Source organism: Camelus ferus, chromosome 12 (assembly GCF_009834535.1).
Source record: "Camelus ferus isolate YT-003-E chromosome 12, BCGSAC_Cfer_1.0, whole genome shotgun sequence".
Classification (NCBI taxonomy): Eukaryota; Metazoa; Chordata; class Mammalia; order Artiodactyla; family Camelidae; genus Camelus; species Camelus ferus.
Genome location: NC_045707.1, coordinates 5,949,217 through 5,977,095, shown reverse-complemented (window position 1 = coordinate 5,977,095; position 27,879 = coordinate 5,949,217). Strand labels below are relative to the sequence as shown.

Sequence of the window (27,879 nt, the reverse complement as noted above, 5' to 3'; positions counted from 1 at the left end):
AGGAGAACACGGTAAGCTCCACTGTGAGGGGTAGAAGGAAGGAATCTGTAGTGAACAGTAGGTCCAAGTTAGGTTTTGAAGAATAATGAAGATCTTCTTGGGAGACCTGGCACGGCCTTTCAGGTGTGTAGAAAATTAGTTTTTGTAAACTCTGGAGGAAATTTGGTTTTTCCAGTAAAAAAGTAAACATTTCTGGGGACAGAAATGCCATGTATTATTCATCTTTATATCTCCAATACTTCGCTGAGTCCTGAAATATAAGCATTCAATGAATATGACTGAATGCAATTCCTATAGTACAATTTTTTTTCCAAAGACAATTTTTTCCATGGACTACTTGCTATATTTACAACCAGAAATAGTTCTACTTTAGAAAAATAGCAATGTTAGAGGCTTTGGAAATTTTTCCGTAACAAAAATCACATTTAAAATTAGTGTGTAACTTTGAGAGGGAAGTTACTTCTATGTAGGAGTATCAGATACATATTAGTTGGTGTGGTCACTGAGAGCTGGAATCCTGTCAGAGAGTCCTTCCCAAGAGGAAAAAGGTTCCGTTTTCATATCCTACAGAAAGAAATGTTCACAAGAAGGATATGGCAGGACATCAAAACTTTCACTGTAGCAGCCCCACTTGCTCCTATTTGGACCAGCACCCTTACTGATCAATACAAGTAACAAAACACTATGTGAAATAGAAGGCAGAAGCTTCCTCGATCACAGGGGCCATCCATTACATCCTACTGTGTATAGCAGATGATATCAAAGTTTAACATAATTCTTTTCTTAAAGTGTCAGGTGGAAGACAAATTTTAGATAGATTACTACTCACCATGTTGGGCATTCCTCCACCAGGAACTGCCTTTTTGTCCATTGCAAACGGAGGTAAGCTATTTGGTAGCACAGACTTTGTTGGAATCTGGAGACCAAGGCCACTGGTTCCAATCTGCTGTCCAGAATTCTGAGTATATGGTGAACTGTAAGGATTTGGGTTGTTCATCATTCCCATCTAAGAACAAGAAACAGAAGAGAAATTAAGATTGTTATTCTCCATACTAATAGAACATTACCATTTCCTTTCTTTTCCCACTTCCTAATTAACAGACAATTTTAAAAGAAAGTCTCTGTATATATAAACATATTGTAATCTGAGGGTCCCAGGTACAGTAAATTTAGAGCTGTCTTCTATAAATAAGATAAATGTTTTAGAAAAATCTGTGTGTTCATTTAGCTATATAACTGCTAAGCAGGGTTTGCCATTTTTCTCCACTTTAAATGTACTAAATGACTTTCATTTAATATGCAAACATAATAAATTCAATTCAACTCAATTAATCATCAAATCCTTAAAAATTAAATTACAGTTTGATTTGTCAGAGCATTTGAATGCTTATTCCAGCATTTTGTTTATAAAAAAGGTAGAAAACTCTTAGTTTGGGGGATATGTCCTTTTTTTTTAAATTTTTTTTAAAAAAATTTTTGGAGGGGAAGGTAACTAGGTTTATTTATTTAATGGAGGCACTGGGGATTGAACCCAGGACCTTGTGCAAGCTAGGCATGTGCTCTACCATTGAGCTACACCCTCCCCCTGATATGTCCTTTTTTTATTTAGGAACACAGTAGACTTTTTCAATCTGAAACCTTTAAAAAGATCATCCAAACTTCAGAGTCTGCACCATTTCTTGCTGTCTTACACCTAGCTGTTTTTATTAAATTACCTCCTTTGTTCTTAAAGTAATTTGTGTGTGTCTGCAAACCTTATCTACTTCAAAAAGTAAGTTTTTCCCCTGTGTTTATGCAAGTCCACCTGGAATCATCATACTGGATAATGATTAACTTAAAGAACAGAGTATTAATTATTCAGAAGCCAAATATTTTACTGGTAATGATGCAACTTACAGTTCTATTCTTCCATATAAGGTCCCACTATAAGTCAATCATCACCCACTAGAAACATACAGCAAGAACTCAGAACAGAAACTAAGAATGCTACCACTGCTGACCAATTACAAGGAGTCATAAGGGATTTCTATATTCTTCTCAAACGTTCTATCAGAGGGTCCTTCGAATTCTACATCTAATCACCCACCCTCCATCGTTTCCATGTATCCGTGCCCACTATCACTGTCTTAATTCAAGCCCCTCATCACAGCTTTTATAGACTGTCTAACAGGTTTTCTTGCCTTCTGTTCTAACTTTTTTCTATTCATAAAGGGGAAAAACCATAGTATACCAGACCCTTCATGATCTTCATAAGTACTGACTACTCTCCATGGCATCCTATCTCCTGTACCCATTAACTTGCAAACCTGAGAGTATCACGCTTCTCGAATCTCCAACATTTGTTTAGGCTTTCCCTTTTCCCTATAACTAGGCAATGGTACACCCTCCTTTCCTATTTGACTTCTGAATGCTAACCTGTAAAGGAAATAAAATACTAAGTTTGTGAATAGGCAGTCTAATTTTCATTTTTTCTTGCTTACTTGGCTGGTACAAAGGTAAATAAGTAGCTGCAGATTCTATCCATCCTTTAAGATACATTTCAAAAGTTACCACCTCTGTGAAGTATCTATTATTCTAGACAGTTCTTTTTCAACCCAAACAGAAATGTTCATGCCTTTATTTATAATATAACATAGGTGATAAAAGTATCTGTGAAAAATGTCTTCTATCCACAGACCAAAAGATAAAGAACCTTAGTTGATTTTTCTTTGTAGCCCTGTCATCCCAAACCTGGCTGACAAAAGAACTCGCTGACTCAGGAAAATAGAAACACAAAGTAAATTGTATGAACTCTGTAAGTAAAATTCAGTTCTTTATATCATATGCAGTCAACTCTGCAAATTTATATGAATATAACATCTTCATCAGTTCAAAGGTTCGCCTGTAGTGGGAAGGCAAAATATTAAAGAAAAAATTAAAGAACATTTCCCAGAAAGGTTAGAGACTAGGAGTTAAGTAACCTGCCTAGTGCTCTAATAATGATAGGGAACGAGACTGTGTAAATTGGCACAGTTTGGGCGTATCATAAAAAAATGGGGGTGGCCTAAATGGTAAGCATCCAGAGTAAAAAGTGTATTGTCTCCAATAACTGGAATTTCCTATGTGAATCTGGACAGTAAGATTGTAGGGACAATCAAATGAATATAGAAACAGGCTTAAATTCAAAGTTCAGGTTTCAAACATGGCTAGGAGTGCTGCTACTACATATGCTTTTAAAGTACTAATATTTATATTAATATAGTTCCAATGATATGCACATCTCCACCTGGAGGAGTTATATTTCACTTGTGTTTCTTATTACCATGCAAATTCATGACAGACATAAAATGAAAGCCATTCTATCATAGAACTTGCACGACAGACCATAAAAGACCAAAAGACAATAGATTATGCTTGTAAAGAGTCCATAATTTACATAAATTAAAATGCTGGGCTTTGTAAGATGCCTTGGTATCTCGTTAATAAGCATAATGTCTTTATCAAACATCCTAGTAGAATCTGGTCTTTCACACATTTGTTCACACAGACACTGCCTTGTGCAAACAACTACACCAATTGAGTTTCAACCAATTCCTGATATTGCTTGTTCCCTCAATCACCACGTATTACCTAGAAACTCCAAGTTCACTCTATGACAGAGTACGGTCTCAAATATACAGACTGCACTAACTGCTGGTCAGCTGGCAGTAATTCATTCCTGATACTTCTGGTCACTCTGACCAACAAAGACTCTCAGGCTTGTTTTCCCATCTCCTTCAGAGTTCTGCCGCCAGCATTAGAAAATAAAATAAAACCAATGCCCCTCATCCCTACCCTATCCCCCCAACCCTTACAGCTCCCCCATCAAATATAACAAGAAGGGAATATACTATACCTAATTTCTGCTATACTGTAGTTAGTTATTAGAGCTCGTTCCCTTCCCTACAGATAATGTGATCCAGATGTCCAACTACCCACCACCTACCTGAACCACAAAGATACAGATCTCTACCTAAACTGAAAAGGCAGAGGACCAGGAAGCCACAAACAGTTCTAAGGCAGCTAAAACCAAAGGACCTGCAGGGCACTATTTTATCTTTCTTTAAAAAGAAATCTAACTACACAGGTTGTGTCTAAGCATTCAATATATTAAAAAGAAACCTTACGGAACACAGGAACACATATAACACATGATGGTGAATAAATATTGACATATAAATAGGAAAAATAAAAACTAGTGCCCAAAATACAACAAATATAACAGTTTAGAAACATTAAACACAGTGACAAAAATCTCTTAAGACTTGCAAGCATCAACAGTAACACACAACAACACTAACTGTGACTCCAAGATTCACCAAATAATAAAAACAAAATTAAACTACATTCTGACATTTCCTCCTACCTACTGGATTTGATAATATTTCTATATCCAAGTCATATGCCAGGCATTATGTTAAGCACTGGGGTAGGGGAGGAGATATGCTGATAAACAAGGAAGACTAGGGATCTCTCAGATCCTACATCCAATCCTAAATATTTTTCAGACTCATTCCCATTACTTTTATACCACTGCCTTAGTTAGGGGGCCTCATCACTGCACAGGGACTATTTTAAGTTGATACTGCACACCTAAAACCACATCCATCCAGATTGTAAATCTGAGCATAAGATTCTCCTATTTAAAACCCATCAGAATATGGCCTTTAAGGCCCATCTTTTTCTCTCTCAACATGGATTCTTCCTCCCTGCCTTATACTTAATACCTTCCTAACTGGTCCTTCCTGCTTCATTCCTTGCCTATCCAAGAACACCCAAGTTCTAAAAGATGCAAGAGATAAATCATTACTCTTAGTTTAAAATTTTACAGGTTAAATACTCTTTAACATCACATGCCAAATACCATCACAAACTGATATTAATTTTAAGAGAAGAGCTCCAAAATGGACATTAGCACTCTTACCTCCTTAAAAAAATTTTAAGAGAAAAGGAAAAAAGAATTATTCCTAATGCCAGTACTCCTTTGGATAAAGTTCGCAGTTGGCTGTTTTTTGTTATTGTTGTCTTTGGTACTAGTTTCATCAATCACAAAGCATGTAAAACCTTGGATATGTATCTATCTGGATGCCAGGTAACACTTTATAGCAGGTGAGGTAACCAGAGACATAGAAAAGAGGGTTAGGATTTGTATATTCTTTTCCCCTCGATCTAGGGCTGCAGAGTAAAAACTGAAAAGTAACACATAAAGAGGCTCCAAAGTTCTATCTGTGAAAGGTTCAGGGGTCACTAAGATGGATTACAAAAAACAGGCATGGCTCCTGCTCTTACAGGTCTCAGTCTAGCAATGATCATGTGTATGTAAGTTACAAGTAAGCCAGGAGGTGAAATGCTGAGACAGCAAACAAAAAACCCCAGTATTTGTTTTTAGCTGTGTAGGTCTTATGAATATTAAGAATTACAATAACAGAATGACATTATACTATAGTGATGAACGAACATTTTTAATTCAGAAAGACAAGAGTTCTCTGTAGTAACCTCCCTCACTTTGTTTCCTTACCTGTATAATATGAATAAAACTATCATTTCATAGGGCTGATGTTAGAATTAATGGCCCCAACACATATTAAGTATCTTTAATAATCAGGAGTTCCTTAGAATTTGGAGCTAAACACTGATATACGTACAAGTATACTGTCTGACACTGAAACTAGTCTCCTTAATCATACATAACAAGATCCTTCATAGAATAGCTTTGTTTCTATTTTCTAAGGGAACCCCCCCAAAACCCCTCCAGAATATTAATAAACACTTATTGAATAAAAAGTCCTTAGTTTCAAAGAAAAGTAAACCTTCCATCAAATTTATATAGTATTAATCCACTGAAGTCTCTGGTACATCCTCCAGCCAGCTGCTATCCATGGGGTACACTGATTTGATCTCCCCATTACAACTGAGAGCTATGCTGCTACAGACTCCAGCTTTAACTACACGATGTGGCTTTAATTTCCCCCCTCCTCATAAAAATGTTAAAAGAACATCACAAAATGGGAACTACAATACATGCACTTGCTAAGACTACTACTCTAATAATAGGTGCTTACTACTATATGCCACTCACAAAGAGCTGACTTGTATTAACTGATCTAGTTCTCCAATAATCCCATGAGGTAGGTGACACTTACTCTTACTATTCACATTCCACAGATGGGAAAACTGAGGTACCGTAAGCAATTCAGTGTAATGTAGCTACTATGTAAGTGGCCAAGTCCATTTTTAACACAGGCAGTACAGCTCATAGTCCACACCAATAACTATGATGCTTTTTAATTTCATTTCTTCCTTCATACTTAAGGGGTGGCTATTGAAAAAGGATTTTCAAAATTTTTAAATTTCTTTTGTCACCAGCATTTTTGAGGAGGCAGACATAGTGTCTTGTGAAGTTAATGGGGACTGAAATGATCTTAACTGAAAAGCTTTGATTTGCAATATGCAGGTAAATAGGAGGAGGCTGGTGGTATAGACCAGATTCTCATCCAGACAGTATCGATCAGAATCTGCACACTATTCTGCCTTTCACTGTACCCTCCTGAACTCACTGGTCAGAAATAAAGACCTAAAACATTTGTCTCTGATTATTTTATGCTGACTAAAATTAAAGATTAGGGTGAAAGGGGGTATGATCCAAGTTTCTTCCCATAAGCCACCATCAGCAAGACTTCTGAAAGACTGTCATAGTAATAAAGTCACAACCTACCTACCTGCACATTTTGAATCACAGATTCATTCATAAAAAGAACTGTGTACAAAAGCCACTACTATGTGCCAACAGGGTTCAAGTTATCAAGTCTCAGTTTCTCATCTTAATTCCTAATTCTTAAATATCACCAGAACTCTTACTAGTTTTACAAGAAAGGTAACGAATATAATCAACTCTACAATTTTAGGACCTGGTACTTTGGAAGGGCAACTGCTAGCCAACAATTTGAACAGGCTGATTTGAATTTATTTTAATCTTTAACAGGAAAATACAGAGAAGGCTTTTTTCCTCTCAAAGAGAAAACTTTTATAAAAGTACTAACTTTTATAGCAATTCATTTCATCCCCAAGCCTCCATAACTCCAAAAGACTGATTCACTAAACATTTAAAACTCTTATGTGTCAGGCACTGCTGTTACTTGGTTTACAAGTATCAACTTACAAATATAAAATATAGGTGGGACTCATTTAAAAATAAAGCTTTTATATTTGAATCCCCCTCTCCCATGAAAATACAAGCTCCACAACGATGGGGATTTTGTCTGATTAATTTATTGCTATTCATCTAGTCCCCGAAACAATGCTGATGCAAGAAATGTGTGATCTGGATTGTAAACAGAACGGTACCCCACTCCAACCTAGGCATTTTCCTAATGAGCCCTTCCTTACTATTTGTATTTACAGCACTTACCTGGAACACTATAAATTTACATCTTACGTGTACACTTAGAAAGTTTAAGTTCCATAAAATGAATTGATTCACTGCTGTATCTTCAACATCAAAGCTAGGACTGAGTAAATATTTGCTCAATCAGTGAAGGTTTAATGTCTGTCATCCACCTCCACCCCCAAATGTAAACATCAGGAGGGGCAGGGACTCTTCATAGGTATGTTCCTTGAAGAGGTACTGACTAAATCATCTACTTTTCTGTTTCTGGTTCTCACTTCAAATATTCTAGGTAAACCACATCCACACAGCAACATAAAAGTGCCAGAAAAGGATAATCTATAGAGTAGACACGGATGCCAAAAGAATCCCTTCCTAAGAGGTCAATATTCTTTACTGTGTAGCAAAAAAAATATTTGGGGGCTTTCATGTATCTATACGTGACCTCAGCACCCCCCACCTCCCAATTCATCCACATGTCTTAATTTCATACTTAAACTCTCACCATCACTATTCTCAGGAACACAGAAGTCCTAATGCCTGCTCAAATTATTCCTCTTACAGAACAAGCTTGCTCCCAACTCCTTCTGAAAATCTTATCCATCTCTAACATCACCTTCCAAATGAAGCATTCTCTTTCATTCAACATGTATTTAACAAGTACCTGCCAGGCAGTGGCAACTATAATGTGATGTCATTTTAAGAAAAGGAGACTAAAATGTGTAGGGAAAATATGGAGGAATAAGCATCAAATATATGCTTATAATATCTTAATTATACAAAGTACACATTTAAAGGGTTTAAAAAAATGTATTTAGCATTCTCTACCTAATACGACAAAGAAAGTAAGCTTTAAAAAAAAACAAAAGCAGCCAAAATCAGGCTAACTGGAAAACCTGGAATGTTGGTTAAAGTTTCACAGTAAACTAATGCACCTCAATTTCATTAATTAAAGGAAAAAAATAACACATCTTTTAAAAACTGGGAACAACTGAAGTCTATCTGAAGACAGTATAATGCTAGCTATCACAAAACTGTGGGTTTTTTTTTTTTTTAAGGAAGGCTGTGAAGGCTAAAATAAGATGAATTAAAAATGAGATGAAAATATTCTAATACTTGTGCCACAGGGCCCAGGAATTAACTGGCAATCATTTGGAACAAACTGTGAAGGTATACAGTACTAGTCAGGTGCAAAATAAATGTATCACTTACATTACATTTAATGTAAGAGCTTCATAAAATCTGTGACAACCCTTGGCATATATGTGGGAAATGCTATATAATGTAACAAGATTAAACATGTAAAGAATAAATGAATAACTGACCTCAAGCCCTCCCCCTCCATCATTGCAACACTCCAAAAACATACTGACACACACCAAAACTGTACTCACCTTAAGAGGCTGGGGGCCTCTCAATCCTGTTTGTCCTCCCATCTGAGGAGAGCCTTGCTGCAGTGGCTCAGTCATTAAGTTGCCAGCACTTCCCATGCCTGGGTTTGGGTACTGCATATTAGGTCGCCCCCGGCCTGCTCCAATTGAACCGTTCATGACTTGATTAGGCATCATCCCCTGTCCATTGCCTGCAGTCAACATTCCAGGATTCATGCCCGCATTCATCCCTGTGTTCATTCCCATGGCAGGTTGATTTACTGGACTGTTCATCATACCTGGTGCAGATGGTGCGGGACCCTGATTTGGTCCACTAGTGCCCATCCCCATGTTGGGAGAAGTCAAGCCTGCCTGTGCCATTGGGCTTTTGACCATGCTATTTATCAAACCTAATCCAGGACTGTTCTGTTGGGGCTGGCTGGCCATGCCTTGGCCTGGGCCACCAACCCCCATATTGAGGTTAGGGGAACTACCAGACCGTAGCAATTCTGACAGCTGTTTATGTTTAGAGGCTGCATCTTGTACTATGCCAAGACTTGTCTGAAGCTGACTAATATCACCACCATTGGTTAGTCCCAATTCTGTAGAGTTGATTAATTCATCTGGTAAGTCGTGCTCCAAGTCAAATAGAGAGCCAAAATCTAAAAAACAAAGAGGAAAGACAATAGTTAAAAGTATGACAGAGTCAAAAATTACAAATTTCTCTGTACTTTGTTCTTGATAATAAGTATTTCTAAATCTCACTCCATGGAATACTATCTATTTGTATTGCAGTTTTTCATGTTATACTGAAAAGTTTTATATATGTATGTATAGTATTTGGTCATGCCAACAAGTTTAAACACTTACAAACTGTACCTAAAATAAGACTGAAGGAAAAAAAGGATTACATCTTAGTACAATACCCATTACACAAGTTGCCAAGTTTGTACTGACAGTCATGAAAAAATAAACAATTAAACTGTATGCTATTCCAAAATTCCTTTGAAGAGGTTAAAATAACTTATCCATACACTAAATTCAGAATGAAACAAAGGATTTAAAAGATAACAAAGAGAAAGACAACTGATAAAAAGATCTGACACTTGTAGACCATTCAGTGTAAGCTCCAGGAAGATGGGCTGCCTACCACTCTTTACCAAATTCCTATCCCAGTGCCTGCCACAAAGTTTAGTAAATTTGCTTTCACCGGGCCTCAGACTACAGATTAGTTTTCCTTAACCCAAATCTGGCTGAATAGGCTAGAAACCCAAGCCTCTGGTTCCTTCAACAACATATAAACCACCCCTACTCCACCTCTGCCACACCCCCACCAAAAAGAGGAGGCAAATTATAGAGCGACCCCGGGTTTCTCATCCTTGGCACTATTAAACATTCTGGGCTGGATAATTCTTTGTTGTGAGGGAAGGGGAGACTGTCCTGTGCACTGTAAGATACTCAGCAAACCCCTGGTCTCTCCTCTCAATGCCAATAGTATCCCTAGCCCATTTGTGACAGTCAAAAATATCTCTGGGGGGAGGGTACAGCTCAGTGGTAGAGTGCGTGCTTAGCATGCAGGAGGTCCTGGGTTCAATCCCCAGTACCTCCTTTGAAATAAACAAACAAACAAACCTAATTACTGCTTGCCCCCCCCAATAAACCAACAAAAATATCTCTAGATATCACCAAATGTTCCCTGGAAGTGCAAAACTGTCCCTGGTTGATTTGTTGACAGTATTAACTCATACAGATTAAGGTGTTTGAGTTTCCTTTTAATTCTCCAAGTAGTTTTCACATTAAAAGGGCATTGTTGGGTATTTAAAAATTAAATATACTTGAATCTACAACTAATAATCCTGTTAAAAATCATCCACCCACTGAAGACAAGATATCACTTTAATAATGATTGTCTTGGCCCAGTTACCCTTGGTTTTTAAGTACAACTCTTCCTCTATGTGCCCTTCCTGTTCCTGTAGCATTCTATCATGGCACTGAAATTATACGTGTCTGTCTCTCTCCCCTACTCTCATGCCATCTGTTCCCCACCACCACCCCTCCACCTCACCCCCGCACCCAGGCTGTAGCTCTTTGGGAAGGACAAGTCTTACCACTTACACACCAACTCCTTGCCTAATGCCCAACAGAAAAAGCAACTGGTCATATTTTAATTGAACTGAATTGCATTCCAGGATCTTGGGACATGATTTAGAGTTCAGACTGACAGAATTATTCTCTTTTCTTTTGAAAAATCATACATGCCCCTCCATCATAAAAATAAAATGCATCTTATGAATAGTTTTGCAATATAAACAAAGTTTCAAATAAAATTTACCTGACATCACTACTCAAAAGACCACTGCTTAATATACTGATGCATTTCATCATTTCTTTCTATTTACATAATTCACAAAACTGTGATCATACATACTTTTAAGTGATTTTGCATTCTACTTTCCCCCTGGAGTATAGAAGGAAACGTTTATCACTGGCATATTTTTAGGGTTAAACATTTAGAAAAAAATTTAAATGTCTACCTATATAGCAATTTTAAAAATATGCATGTATCTAAGTGATAAAAGGGAAAATAAAAAAGAAACTGAGTGGTAATCAAAATACTACATTTCAAAACTTAAAAGGCTTATGTTAGAAAATAAAGCTTGAAATTAATGAGTTAAGTATCTACGTTATGTTAGAAAAACAGTGGAAAAAGATGATCAAAGATAAAAGCAATTATCAACAGAAGAAATACAACTGAGAGGTTAGCAACAAAATCAGAAGTTGGTTCTTTGAAGAGAATAATAAGATAAACTTCTGGGAAGTTAAGAAAAAAACGAAATAAAAAGAAAGTAACACTATTAATCAATTTTACACAAAAAATTTGAAGAGACAAAAATGAGTAAGTTCCTGAGAAAATACTCAACAAACCTTAATCAAAAATGAAATTATATCAGATAAATGTCCCAGCTTCTCCATGGCATAAAAGGAAAAAAAAAAAAGAATGGGAAAAGTTGTTACCAAACAAGAGATTCAACAACCAGATGTACCTTGTTTGGGTCTTGATTCAAATTAATTGTGAAAATACATTTTAGACAAGAATCAGAATAATATAAATAAAGGCTGAATAGTGGGTAATATTAAAAAATTATTAATTTTGTTGGGTATGACAATAGCATAGTTACTATGTTAAAATAAATCAGTAAATCATTTTAACTAAGATACATATTTAACTATTTCTAGTGAAATGACATGTCTGGGATTTGCTTTTTAAAACTCAGTAGAAACTCTAGGGGGCAAAATTATCAGTAACCTGAAATAATAGGCACATGGACGAGTTCTTTCTACTATTCTGTTAAACTGAAATATCCCATCTTAAAAAATTTAAGAGAGACATAGAAACCCTGAACAATCCTATTGCTATTGAAAAAAAATGAACCATTGGTTAACCTTTCCATAAAGAAAACACCAGATCTAAATACTTTTATAGCCATGTCCCACTGAACTTTCAAGGAAAAGACAATTCAACCTTTCACAAACATTTTTAGAAAATAAAGTACTCTAAAAACCACACATGGCCAATACTAGAAAAAAAAAATCATGAACACAGAAACAAGAATCCTTAAAGGGGAGAAAAAAAAAATCAAATTTATCAGCATCTTAAAAATGTAATTTCATGATCAAGTTGGGATAATCTCAGGAATCCAGAAAGGAGAGGTACGCATTAGAACCTTAGACCACCTACACATGTTATTTACCACATTAACAAAGGAGAAAGAAAAAGTAAGATTCATCTTAATGGCTGTAAAAAAAAGCACTGGATAAAAGTCAATACCCAATTCCTCATTAAAAAAAAAAAACTGTAACAATCAAAAACCTGATGGGAACTTCCTTAAATCGACAGAAAGGTCTCTTTCAAAACCTAAAAATTGACAGCAAATATGCATAATGGACCAATATTAAAAGTAGCCTCTTTACATGTATAACTGAAAAATTGTGCTCTACACTGAAATTTGACACAACATTGTAAAATGATTATAAATCAATAAAAAATGTTAAAAAAAAAAAGTAGCCTCTTTAGCATCAGAACAAGACAGATACCCAGCTTCTATTCAATGTTGTAAAGGAGTTTCTAACCAAAGCAATAATACAAGAAAAATTAATGAGTAAAAAGATTGTAAAGGAAGAAACACAACTTATTGTATGCAGATGAAATAACTGTCAACATAGAAAATCCAATGCAAAGAATTAGAAATAGTGAGGTTAGCAAGGTGATGGAACATACCACAAATATAAACAAATTAAACTGCATTTCTGTATATCAGTAACAAATGATTAGAAGTAAATATAATAGGGGAAAACAGAAAAAAATCTGACAGTATTATTAGATAATATGTGTAAATTGCAAAACTGAAGACCACCTAAATAAATAGGATATTATCACAAACATCTGGGTACAAGTCCTCAATATTATATAAAGACATCAGTTCTTCCCCAATATTGACCTATAGCTTCAATGCAATGCCAATCAAAATCCTAAGTTTTTCAGAGAACCAGACAAGATAATTCTAAAATACACACAGAAGAACTGTTTCCATCTCTGTATAATAGGAAAGTACCCACTTCATAGGTTGTGAGGATTCAGTGAGTTAATACAAGCATTTAGAACAGTGCCTAGCAAAACAAACAAACAAACAAAAGGTAGAACAGTGCCTAGCACATATTAAGCACTATGAAATGTTATCTACTATTATTATTCAGTGGAATCACTACTTATGAGACAAGACTGGCTTATAATAATGAGAGCAAACTTTTATCAAGCACTTTCAGTTTGTCAGGCACCGTCTGCGGCTCCTCAATAATTGTATTATTCTTGTTGATCCTCTAACAATCTCAGAAGTAGATAATAGCCACATACAGAGAGTTCACTGAGGAGAAATCAACTTCAGTAATAAGGAAGACTTGCTCTAGGCCCTAGTCTTAAGGATTTTAACCTGTACTACAGCCAAATCTGTTGTACTTGGTTGCTGTTTTATATTTATGCAAAACATTTAACATCACATTACAAAGTTAGGCTCCACTGTGATGCAGACAGGAGGGCTTACATTGCTAGACCTTGAAAATGAAGGTTATAGGGCTGTTTTTTTAATGGCAATCCTGTATTTTCAACAGATCTAATTGTAGTGACCATTCCATTAAGAAAGATCCATCAGGCTTCAATTCAAAGATTGACTGAAATACCCCATTTCCTAAGATGACTCACTTTGTTACACCTCAACTATGCACTTCATATTTTCTATCTTTTGTTACAGCTAAATACTTGTGTGCATATTACTTCTTTACCAAATTGTAAGTATCTGAAGGATAAGGGTCTCATTTAACAGATACGTACATTTCCTTAGTACCTAGCACATGCTCAAGGAATGAATCGGATAATGTTTCCAACAATTCTGCAATCACATACTATAATTATTTGTATCTAATTGGGTATTTACAACATTATAATAAAGTTTTCTTAACCTTTCCTTAAGACTTGTTATTTTCAATGATTACATTTTAAATTTGGAAGACTATGTTAAAAAGTCATTTGTACTCTGACCCATGATTAAACAGACATTATTTCATCTGATATCATTGACTGTCATTATTACTTCTAGGCTAGTTTGATTTTTGCCTCAAAGTTCTGGACATTTATGATTCCTAAATGTCATCAGCTATCACTGGTGTCTAACTTGACACTGCTCAAGGAGTTCAAATAGCTGGATTCAAACCCAATTCTACAAGATGACCTCATTTATCAAACTTTCCAACTGTGAGCTCATGTCACCTCTTTTCTCAAAAGGCAGTAAAACTTATTCTATCTGCCACTTTCATGGAGCTGTTTTAAGAACCAATGAGGTGATCCTTAATGTATTTTTAAAGACAGATTCTAAAGCATATAAATGTGTGATCTATGTAAATGTGTAAATTTATTAACCTTCTTCTTTAAAGTTATATACCAGGTGGAACACACTAAAGGATCCTTTGGGATCATCTAGTACTGTTTAACTGGAAACAGACAAAATAAAAAGCAGAACCACGTTCAGTGAGGAGGAATTGGGAAAATAAAGATCCATTTTCCTCAGGCTTCTTAGAACACTGCCCCTGATACACCACTGGCTTCCACAGATTATACTATTTTGTTATTGAATATGGACTCTACTGAAGTCCCTGGATCCCCAATTCAATGCTCCTTCGATGCAAGCAAGCAGACAGACTTCATTTTTAGCAGCTGTTTTAGATTACTGAACATCATGAAAACTATAACTTTTTTGAACATTTTTAAACTGAGAAAACAGGTTTTTTTAAACAAAATTTAATTAGTATTTCTAGACTGAGAAAAGTTCCTCAAACTGTTAAGTAATTAATTCTATACCAGTATGGTTAAGAGTCGTAAAGCTCAAAAACCTAATAAGTGGATTTTATTTTAGCCACCAAACTTCCAGTCTTTCTCCATTAGATCCTTTCACAAGGGGCTTCCCAGGAAAAACAAAACAAAACAAACAAAAAAACCCCAAACTGGCAGCAAGCTCATAAGCAACATACTATAAAAAGGCCACTAAAAATAAGAGACTACATCTTTGGCCAGTTTGTCATAAATAGCAAATAAAACCCAGTGGTCTAAAACTAGTAGAAAAACAAGTCCCAAACTAAAAGCAATATGTATGAAGGTGCAATGGAAAAATAAATTAAAATTTAAATGCCGTAATTTAAACAAATCCTATGTAACAGTGGATTTTATTATTGACTAGCCTCAATTCATGCCTCTTACTAAGATCCTCAGGTTCTTCCTTTTCCTTCAAAAAATGGGAAAAAATAAAAGTTCAAATAAATCACTATCTCAGGAGAAAAAAAAAAAATCACCATCTCAGGCCCTCATCTCAATTTGCCCTTCACAGGGATTAGTTCAGATTAGCTGAATAAAATTTACATGTTCAACAAATATAGTAAGAAGCAACTTAGAGGGTCCTGTAACATAATAGCTTGGGATTTTTACTGTAGAGAGAAAACTAATTTACTGAAGAATTTCAAGCAGAAATATGAAAAACACAAAATTGCATTTATTAGAGCCTACACAGGCAAACAATATGAAGAATAAATTGGACAGAGAAGTCTAGAGTCAGGGAGACTGGTTAGGACGCTGCTGCTAAAGGGGCAGTGGCATCAAAGAGGCCAATCAAAAGAACTCTCTGACTATAAGTAGGAGGTTAAGGAGAGAAAAAGAGGAGAATAACTCCTAAGTTTCTGGCCTGGATAACCTAACAGTACAATTATCCAGAAGGGCAACCAGAGGAATTCATGGCAATGTGAGAGAGAAATGTGGAGCTTAAGTAACCATCAGCCATTAAGGGAACCACTGGAAATGCCAGTAATCTTAACCAGGAAAACATGCTAGCTAAAACCCAACATTCCCCCGGCCCATCCACCAGGAATAGTGTCTTGGAAACCAGGTTCCAAGAAGGAAATGTTGGTGGTGTTCCATGCGCCAGAGAGAATTCACTCAATATAGATAATAGGAGATATTTAGTAATTTAGAGCAGTGGGGTTGTAAAGAGCCAGACTGCAGTGGACTGAGAAGTAGGAGGCAAAAAAGCAAATGACAGCAAGTAGTTTTTCTAGATATTACAGCCAGCTCTTACATATTTAATTTGCTGACACCTCCTTTGATTGGAAATTTACAAATCTGAAATTTATTCCATTACTTTTAAGCTATCCTATGGCAAATATTACAGAACAGTAGTATAAACAACATGAAATGAATGAACTCACACTTATCTCCAGTAAGGCATTTCCTGCTTACTCTCTAAAATACCAACCAATCAACATCATCAGCAGGCTACTTCTGCCAGTTTATTGACAAGTTCCCATATACAGTTAATGGTGCTCAAATACAAAATGACTTTGAGTAAAATGTTTCTTCATCTGAGTGTACATTCAGTCCAAACACAGTGACACAAAATGTGACTAGCAGGACAGATTTAAATATGATTTGAAATTGAGCATAATACATTAAGTTTATACAATGTACCATGTATTAGAAATGTGTCAATTTAAACGAAAATGAATTTGGACTGAACATGTGGGAAACTAGTGTTGAGTCAAAACATCCTTTCATTATTACATACTGATTCTGTAGGTCACCCTTGGTGTCTTCTGTATTGCTATGGTCCTCACAGCAGATTTAGCCATAAAATCTCTTGTAAAATACTCAGCTCAATTAGCCTTTCCAAAAATCAAAAGATCAAGACAATTTCATGACACATGAAAAATTAGACAAATATTCCCCACTATGATATAAATGAAGTATAACCTTCAAAATTAGGATTACTAACAATACAATCCCAAACACTGTAAGTATAAATAAAATTTAGTTATAAACTAGAATGCAAAACTGAAATAATTTTGGCTCAAAATCTAATTCTACTGCATAACAGTACCTCTTCCAGTTTTTTTCCCACTTAGCAGGTTCAAACATTTTTTGTTGAATATATAGGCTTACTTTTGTACTTCAAGTAAACTGAAGTCAAATAAAAACTCAGTTCTGCTCTTAAACTGTGTATTTTAAGCAAAATACCCATATTAATTATTCTAAAATTAGTAATTCTTAAGTATCCACTTAGAAGACAGAATCTATCCATCAATTCTCCTCCTTTCAGTTAGTTTTCTCTGCAGCATTAAAATGCTTTTTAAAAAATGGACATTCCAAGTACACATCAATAGATGAATGGATAAAGAAGACACAGCATATACACGCAATGGAACACAACCCACAACACAGAACAGAAGGATATTGTGCCATTTGCAGCCCTTGAGTTGCTTCCATATCTTGGCAATCATAAATAATGTTGCTATTAATAAAAAAAAAGTTCATACTGTATAGCACAGGGAACTATATTCAGTATCTTGTGGTAACTTATGGTGGACAAAGAATGTGGAAACAAATATATGTATACTCATGTATGACCAAAGCACTGTGCCGTACACCAGAAATTGACACAACATTGTAAACTGACTATACTTAAAAAAAAAAAAAAAAGAAAAAGAAAAAAGAAAAAAGAAAAAAAGAACATTCCAGATCTCAAAACCTTTCTTTCATCTAATCCCATGGTAAGACCAGAGGATGGGCAGGAGCTGGACAATTTTAGAGTGAAGAAAAGAATAGGATGTGAACAACTAAAGCTGAGCCACAGCAACTCAAGGAATTCAAAGTAGGGGGAGCCAGGTGCAGGATGAGGTGGGCAAAGAACGGGGATTTAAAAAAGTAAGGATTAGAAGTGAAAGTCAAATCTATAAAACTTTTAATAATAATTCTGGTAACAGTTTGGCTAGACATGAGACTAGCAATCTCACAAAGATCTCTTCTCCTTGTTGGTTTGGGGCACTACTACTCTTAAATTAACTTGGCTGTTTGGGGTGCTTAAAAAGCAAGACATTTTAAAACACCATGGCCTTTAAAAAGAGGTGATTTTTTACAAACTTCATGAATTTAACCAGGTTAAAATAACAATCCCAGCCTTCATCCAATAGTTCATTTAAAAAATAGTATTTTAATATTCTGTAGATGAAGCAGAATTAACCTAATCATAAACAACCACCTATCAAGGAAAGAAAGATGCATGAACACTTAAAACTATAGTACGTAATCTGAAGGAATGCTAAGAAAATGTAATGAGATATCCATGCTGGAAAGACAGGTAAGACTTCTAATACTTTCCAAAACAACTGGTAACAACCTGTCAGTTACATACAAATTTGACTGAAGATGATAATCAATATTAAGTTTTATAGGATCATATAGCTATGTATGTTGGCAGCTGCTGAATTTTGAAATCCAATAGTCAAAAGGGCAAAAGTGCAAGTTAATTTCCAAAATGTGCACTCTTAACTGCCTTGCAATCATGACATCAAAAGGTATACCTATACTTTGGAAGTGAATGACTTGAAGTTTTATTCTTAACTCCATTTGAGTTAGGACTGAAAATTTAAACAGAGATGGAGTGCTATATAACTCATCAAAAATGTGACTTGGGGCCCACTTTTAGAAGTTTAACGTTGACTACCTGCCTATCTTTATCATTATAGTAATACTTCTTGGTTTGATATTAACCAAAAGATGAGGACACTATTATTCATATTTTAATAAATACCCACTTTACAAATCAACTCAATGACATGTTTATATTAAACCTGAACTGTCCACTAACAACTATCACTGATCATTTCTTAACTTTGAGTGAGTGTAGTAACGTCTTGTGAGAAGCTCTGCAGTGAGGGGTGGATTTGTTTGCTTAACTGGGGTTTGCTCCAAGGAAATGCCTATAGGGGATCCTAGATAAAGCTATCATACCACCTATTTAAAAAGAAAAAAAAGCCTTCTAAAAATTGAATATCTGTAAAGACAAAGGTGAGTGTGACTGGTTTTGGGGTTTTCTTTTTGAGTTACCTGCTATGGTTTCTACATGTACGACAACTGGTAAACAAAACTTGGATCTTAAAAAAATAAACAATTCACTTTGATAGTTAAAATTTACCAAAAACTTGAAAAACGAACAATAAGTGCATTTGAAGAGATAAAGCCTTGGTCTTCCTGCCATTAGTTTCCCTCCCTGCTACTGATCCTATACAGTGTCACTAGAATTACTCTTTCCTCGACCATGTCACTCTTCTCGTAAGATTTTTACCCTGATGGTGAGATAAATGCCCAATTCCTTAGCATATTCGTCTTTTCATAATAGAATCCGAACATCCTTTTCCATCTGTCTCCCATGAAAACAATCTACCACACAATCTGTCTGTGTTCCAGTCACATAAAAACCACTTGTATTTGTTCCACCTGAGATACCTTTCCAACTTGCCCTACTTCTAAGAAAAGGTACGTTATTTTCACTCTCCTATCCCCAGTCAAACATATATTTTCTCTATGAAGTTCCCCCCAACTACTCCAAACCCGTCCTGTCAGAAAAATCACTATCCTCTGCCTTTATCTAGTACCTTTAAAAGACTTACAGGAAAACTTTGTTGATGTGTGTACCAACTCCATCAGATCCTAAAGGCTTTGAGAGCAGAAACTGCACCTTGGTTCATCTTTACATTCCAAATACCTAAAGCTTGCTGGGTAGTCAATATTTGTTGGCTGAAAAGAAAGGCACTCCAAATGAAAACAGTGACTACTCAAGTCAGGAGAATCACACAACCTGAAAATGTCCAAAATGTAACTCATCACAACCCTCCTCCTATCCCTATCATACACAAACACTTCTCTTCCCATGTTTGTGATCTTAGTAAACGGCATCCTCAGCAATTCAGTTGCCCGAACTTGAAACTTGGGAGCTATCTTGATTCTTGTATCATAACATCCTCACATCTAATCAATCAGCAAGTTCTTTGGGCCACCCATGCTCTCGTTAAATCTTTTCAGTTCTTTCCATCTACTAATCCAGGGCACCCTCATCACAGCTGGAATCCTGAAACAGCCATCTCACTGGCCTTCTGCCTATTTCTCCCGTTTCTTTCCAAACCATTCCTCATTTTAGTCAGTTATCTAAGGTACAACTTTGTCCATCCATTTAAAAGAGCTAAAATGAAAGTCTAAACTCCAATACGCATTCTAAGTCCTGCATGATTGGCCCCTTGCTCAGCTCTACAGTACTATTTCTTGCTATTCCCCCAAGCCAGGTGAAATTTACAGGTTCCCCGATGGACCACACTCTTATTTTCAGCCTACGCCAACTCTTAAAAACACTTCATCTATCCTCCAAATCCCAAAATCAGAGAGCAATTCCTCAAAGACAGCACCAGAGTTAACAGTAGATATAGGTTAGGGGCCCCTGTTTCTCCCATTGTACACTATGCAACACTGGTCACGTCAGAGTTGAATGTCATTCTCCTCCCCTCGTCTATGAACTCCAGGAAGGAAGGGTCTATGTCTGTCTGGATTATCAGAGTATTCTGCTTTGAGCGTAAAAGCCTCACATACAAAAAATATGGGTCTAATACAGGCCAACTGGCAGCTTGTCAACTCTTTTAAACCTGTATTTTTCAGATTCTGAGTCATAAGCAATAGTGGGTCACGAAATCAATATAGTGGGTCACAATCAAAACTTAAAGAAATGCAAAAAAAATAGAAAATATCAGAGGATAATACAAGTAATAAAGGTAAGTACTGTTTGTTCACTTGCTGAGACAGGGTCTCTGGTTCTCCGTGTACAATGTAGTTCTTACTTAGGTGCGGTCAAAAATTTTAGGGGGGAGGGTATAGCGCAAGTTGTAGACTGCATGCTTAGCATACATAAGGTCCTGGTATCTACTCTAAAAATAAATAAGTAAACTTTATTACCCCCCAAAATAAAAAAAAAACTTTTAAAAAAATTTTGAAAAGGGGATACACTGCCCTTCTACTTTACTTCCTCCTCCATTAGGAAAGTCTTCTTTTATGATCCAGATAAACAAATAAAAAATAATGTTCAACCACATGATTCTTTATAGCAAATTCTCATCTTGAGTATTTCCAATGAGAACAATCTGCTTTCTGATTTCTCATTATGCCTTACATATCTGAGGTGAGGAAGCTTAGATAGAGAGGTTAAGCAATTGGCTCAAGGTTTGCAGTTAAAAAAAGCAGGTCTGGAATCTGAACTCCACTAGTCTGACTCCAAAATTCATTCTCTCAACCATTCATTTTTTTCCCGTAGTTTAAATTTTACATTCTCTCTCAGCTAAATTACTCCTAACTGCCTTTTGGAGCATTTATAAAAAAAAAAAATCTACATCTAAAGACAAATGATACTCAAATTGTTCAGAAGAGGCTTAAAATCTCAATATTTATTCTCTTAAATTTTTGAGAACTGAGCAAAAATTTTCCCATTAAAATTTCAGGAGAAAATCACTACCCGTCTCATGAAGAAAATCATCTGCAAAATTCAATGTTTTAAATATTTCACACTTGGCATAATTTAAGTTTCAACTTGCCCATTAATTTTTCTAATGCTTGTCATACTTAAAAAAAATCAAATTCAGAAACTCTCAAAGGAGGAAACCCTAAAATCTCAAAAAATCACACAAAACAAGTATGTCTTATTTTCCCATTAATTGTTGGGTGTATATATTGGCAGAATAACTCCTGAATTGTTTTTGTAAATATACCAGGAGGAAGTATTTTACACTCCCACTTGTATCTGCAACATTCTTCCTACTCCTTTTTTCCTTTCCTTTTTACTACTTAATTCCCTTACAAGCACCACTATGCACTAATTTTCAACTTCTTGTTTCAATTCCCTGCCTTTTTATAGAACAGACTAAGGAGATAGCAGAAAAGCTAAACAGAAAATAACACCAAAAGGCAACCAAGGCAGAAACTCTTTCCCCCCTCCCCATCAACCATTCACTGGACATGCCAATACATTTCTTACCTCTGCAACAGAATATGAACTCTAGCTGGAAAAGGGCACTCATTGTAACACATACAAGATTTACAATTTAACAAAAGTCACTCTACCTCACTATCAACCACAGATAGCTTTCTTGAAGTCCTATAAACGAACTTACAAAGCCTTGAGAACATGTAACTTCCAAAGTTCAAGGCACTTAGTAAGATGTTTTGCAATTTAATTTAACACTGAGGTCAGCAATACCTCACTGGACTAAAGAGCCATAACTCAAAAACTACAGAAGCAAAACTCTCATGTAAATACTCATGCCTAAAACATAAAATTAAAATATAATCTCACAGGTGCAAGAGCTGAAAAAGAATGGCCTCCACCAAAAATACTCTGGTTAGATGATAAACCACTAATACACAATGGTGTTTTCAGAAAGTAAAACTGACTTTTTAAAAATCCTTGCCACTTCTCTATTGTGTACACTAACCTAATGGTCAAAATGCAGCTTCATTTGCCCCATGTCTTCAAAATGAAGGCAGGCAAAAAATTCAAACCAATTTTGACACCTGAGTACACAGTAGGGCCACAAAACTGTATCAACACCAGAAGGATCTTCTCCCCTACTTAATATTGCCAGAGCCCAGTGCAGTCACCCATCTTTCCAGAGTCTGTTCTTTCCGTACATACAGCATTAAGTGTTTACAAAGCAGTGATAGAACATGTTCAGTGAGCAAATAAGGCAACATAGCATCCTCATCATTCTCATCACTCAGGTTATTACTAGAAATAGGTTCAAGAAACATTTCCAGGACTTACCTGTTAACTATTCTAGTCAATAATTTTACCAAAACATTTCTACAAGCGGCTTTTATGACTTCTTTGGGGGGGAGGGGGCACAGTGGAGAGGGTAGAACAGAAAGTCATCTGATTTTTCAAACAGTTTTGACCTAAACATACCAGTTAATAAAATTTTCAATGGATGAAGTGCAATTATTGAAACATGAACATAAAAATGCAAAACCTCTAACTCTCTTCCCATTCTGACATGTAAAATTTGAACTTAATTCAAGTTAATCAATCTGGAAATTTTTTAGAAGAATCTTTGAGAATTAAGTAAGTCATTTTTATTCTGCATCAGTGGATAACCTCAGAAATTCAGAATTTGGGATTTAAACACTAATTTGTAGTGCTTTAGCATGTCAACCTAAAAGGATTCCAGTTTTCTTTCCTATAAAACTGGCACACGCAAACACTCTTGGCAGGTACATTCACACTACTAAAACTGCAAGCCTCCATCATTTAAAAAAAAGTTTCTGCGGTCTAGAATTTTGGGATGATTTTGACCGGCTCTAGGTAAAATTCATAATCAAGTACCAAGAAACAATTTACACTCACGTTTATAAAATATCTAGGTGGCAAATCAAAAGTAAAAATGTAGAAGTTAACAAGTTTGAAATGTAAAGTTTTAAAAAGTGAAGTGTCTCCATTAAAAGTTGCCTGTAAACTTAGAGTACACAGTGCTGGATGCAAAAAACAAACAAAAAATCAAAATGTAATGGTGCCCAACTTGAAGTTCACATGGGGACGGTATATGCTTAATACCCATTCCCTCTTCCCATCAAAAAATCTAGACAGGTTAGGATTAAAAATTGGACACCAAGAATTCCTGGAGTAGAATCTTAAGGGGGGGGGGAGGCACAGGAGGGGAATCAACCTTCACTACAAAATTTAGAACAAAGTAACTAACACTAAAACAAACTCTTAGTAGTGAGATTGAGTTAATCTCAATGTTGAAGGTTTCTTATTATAAAAACCCATTTGATACATTTAGGACTCATAACTATTTAAAGATATTTCAAGTAGCAAAACAGTTTCTGTGTATTACCCAGGTAAGACACTATCAAAATAAGTTAGCTAAAGTTACCAAGTACACAGATCAAATATGGAGAATGCAGCAGTGCACCTGAACAGAGGTGTCTGAACAGAGCACAGCCTCCCTTTCAGGCCTACCACTACTCTAAGACTAAGCTGCTCAAATCAGGAATCATAATAATGCACGTAAAAAGTCTTCTCTACACTATCCCAAGTCACTGGCTAACTCAAATGTAAAATCCATTACCACATTACACAAAAACTAAAGAGCAGAAACTACCATAGGATACAAAAACTAAAGAAACACCATAACAATCTACAGGTGAAAATGTGGCTAAAGGGGATCTAAAAACCCTTCCAAGCAACATTTCAGTAAGTACAAAGGAATATTCAATATGTGTATGAATTCTGAGGAAAAAAGACAGTTTAAAAAAAAATCCCTGAAGACTACAGAAACTTCAAGGAATGAGGACAGTTCAAAGTTCATGCATCACCAACGTTACAAGCTTGAAGCAGAGGAACTCTGCAAAAATCCTCAATCTTTGCAGGTTATCTCAAACTCATAATACATCTTTCTTATAAAAGCAAAGAATCCAAAGCATTTGCCATATCCTTACATTTTCACCCTTTGAAATGAAGCCTACTTAGAACCATGCTTTAGAAGTTCTCTACAAACTCAAAGGGTACATTTAACTCCATTATGCACTCTCACTGGCAGATGGAGGGATGACGTTGAGCCTGTTCTCAGAGAGTTAAAGAGATGCTCTGTAGTAAGGGGGAACATCTTGTGGACTGTCAGATGGCCAGCCATTCTCCGTCTTCATTATGCTGGCACCTCAAACAACTAGGGCAGCAAAAGAGAAGGTCGGTGGCCATCAGGACAGTACCAAACTAACTGTAACAAGGAGATGATGGAAGTCTCCCTGAATTTCTCTTGACAAAAGGGATAGTCCACAACGGAGTAAAACAAACAAACAAAAAAAACTGTAGAGCTTTTTAAAACTGAAATCTGGATCTCCAGATGTTTAAAGTGCAAAAAAACAGAACACACAAATATAAAACCTAATGCACATTTTAAACTTTCGTATCATCAGCTCATGTTTGCTGTTCACCACTGGGACTCTTCCGACTCTGATCTTAATTTCGAAGTACATAACTCCATAAAATCGGTTCTTACCGCCTCCCCCGAACCCTTCTCAAAGAGAAAGTAACTACAAACTGCAAAGAAAATGCCTCTGCTCTCCCACAACCTAAAACCCCAGAGTTTCAGACATTTTGGTCTCGCACGAAAGAAATGAGAGATGTAAAATGAACTGCGCTCCATATTGATTCTTAAAACAAATAAGGGGAGGGGGGAAGCAAAAAAGCTAGAAACAGTAGGCAAAATAATCCGTACCAAAATTCAGGGTTGGCATTAAACTTCACGTCAACCCAGAAATCCTGGATCACACAAGTAAATACCCAAGATTTTTTTTACACCCTCATCCTCAAAAGAATAGCTTGTGTGAAAACAAATTCTTAGAGTAGAAAGTAAAGGAAACAGAGTAAACTACGATCAAAAAGGATCCGCAATTCCTCATTTACCAACAATAAAAGAAATTAAAAGTAAAATTGCATAAAAAGCCCTTAAACACAAATGCACTGGCGTTTCCAAAATTAAACTTCACGGGAGCAACAATAAAGGCCATTTCTACAGCACCACTCAAGAGCTCTAATTCCAGAACACACATAGATATGACACAGTGTTGCAATGAATGTATTAGGAAGCAAAGAAAATGGTTGGGCTACTGGACGTCTTTGACCAGCTCATTCAAACACCTTTAAAATTAATCAAGAGGCAGAGAACTAAGCGAGAGAAAGGAAGAAAATATGGACGAATAAAGGTGCAGCGAGGAGAAAACATTAAGAAGGAGGTGGAAGGCCGGGGCTCCCAAGACTAACCTGTGCCATCGCTGGCGGACGCCGAGAGGGCCGGAGATGAGAGTTTAGGCCGCTTGGCTGAAGGCGGCCCCGGTTCCACGACATTCTCGGCCATTTTTAATTCTTTCGGAGATACAGGCGAGGAAAACGAAAATTCTCGGGAAATCTCTTCTTCAGCCCGGGGTCCCCGCCCGGATCCCTGGGGTGGGCTTGGGGGGCTCCGCGGGCCCCCGAGGAGGGGTGGGGGAAGTTCCTTTTTCTCTTAGCCGAATCGCGGTGGCTGAAGAGGGATGCGGACTCGATAGAAAAGGTAGGGGCAAGTGCGAGGGGCCGGGCCCGAGCCCAGGCCCGGAGGAGGGCACAAGAATACAAATCCGCCGAGCGCGTCCGCTGCGGCGAATTCCGGAGAACTCGCGACTCTAGAGGCGCAGTCCCCGGCCCGCCACGGCCGGCCCCTGCCCAGCCGAGGTCTCTCGGAGCTCCGCCGCCGCCATCAGCCTCTTCCTCCTCGGCGCTGTCCTCCTCCTTCTCATCGCCACAAGGAGGCGGGGGCGAAAAGGGGGGAGAGGAGGAGGCGACGAGAGACACTCACCTCCTCCTGGTGTCCCCTCCCGGACCTGAGCCCCCACCCTCCGAACCCTCCTCCTGCCGCCGCGCTCCGCGCCGCCGCCGCACCGGCCCCTAATGGCCGCAGAGAGCTCGACCGAGCCGAGATCCAGGCTGGCGCTGCCGCCTCACATCTCGCAGCGGAGGCGCGGCGAGGACGCCGGGAGCGGAGCTCGCCGGCCCAGAGGGCCAAGGGGGCCGGGCCGAGCAGCGCCGCCCGCCCGCGCCGACGCCGAGCCCACCGAGGAGGCCCCGCTCCGGCGGGCGGCGCAGGCGGCCTCCCCTCGCGCCGCGCTCTCCTCCTTCGCCCTCCCCTCCCGCGGAAAATAAATAAATACGGCCGCCGCTACGGCCCCCACCCCCGGCGGCCAGGTGCCGGGAGCGCCCGCCCCTCGGGGATCCGCTCGGGGCCGCCCTCGGCGGCGGGCGAAGGCGCCGCGGGGCGCGGGGTTATGTAATGGTCCCCCCTAGGCGTCGACGCCGGTCTGGCTCCCGGGCCGCTGTGGGGGTGTGTGCGGGCGGGAGAGGGCTGGGGGTCGCCTCAGCCCGTGCGCCCCGGGCCCCCTGCCACTGTCTCGGCCCCTGTCGCTTCTCTCTGGCCCGGCTTCCCCTCCGCACTCTCGCTCCCGCAGTTCGCACTCAGCCCGGCGTCCCGCTTGCCCACTCTCGCCCGCTCCCTCTCGCTCTCTCTCCCCCCCAGCCTAGCACACAAACAAGATGGCGGCTGTTGTTTCTTCCCTCTGCCGAATCTTCCTTACAGGCTAGCGGTAGCAGCGGCGGCCGGAAATGAGCCAAGGGGGGGGTGAAAAAAAGGGGAGGGGTTGGGCCTCCGGAGGGAGGTGGCAGGGGGCGGGGCCTGGGCTCGAGCTGCTCACACAATGGGGGAAGAGGACCCGGGGGCGGGGCCGGTTCCAATCACGGGATCCGCCCAAGGCCCCAACGCGGTTGGAGCTTCCGCAAACTCCCCTGGCGTCACCCGGTGGCTCCCTTTAAAGGGGAGGATTTGAAGAAGGGGGGTCAGGGGCGGACTCGGGATCTATTTTCAGTCGGTGGACACTTACGGGGGAAGGTGCCTGGGTTGGGTCTCTGCGTAGGAGACCGGTGGGAACCGGGGGTGACGGAACCCCGCAGCTACTCCGGGAAGGCGCCAAGTCACCGCACAGGTAGCCAAAGAGGAGCGCCGTGGGGCTGGCCCTGCGCCCCAGGCCCTTGGGCGGCCAGTCTTCCGAACCTTGGTTGAATTTACCAGGCAGGGGATACCCAGCCGCCCGGTGTTTCGGGCCAGAGACAGCGCGTT

The 27,879-nt window shown here is 38.3% G+C and overlaps 1 protein-coding gene across 1 annotated transcript in view; it reads right to left on the bottom strand.

Annotated features, from left to right (window-relative positions):
* Positions 1–27,349, bottom strand: part of EP300 (E1A binding protein p300) — a 66,931-nt gene extending 39,582 nt beyond the window's left edge. Inside the window, exons 1-3 of the mRNA XM_006174708.3 lie at positions 25,998–27,349; positions 8,797–9,434; positions 830–1,006 (exon numbers count right to left, since the gene is read on the bottom strand). Of these exons, the coding sequence (XP_006174770.2) occupies positions 830–1,006; positions 8,797–9,434; positions 25,998–26,091 (909 nt within the window). The 5' untranslated portion in view covers positions 26,092–27,349. The remainder of the gene's footprint in view (positions 1–829; positions 1,007–8,796; positions 9,435–25,997) is intronic.
* Positions 27,350–27,879: the final 530 nt, after the last annotated feature.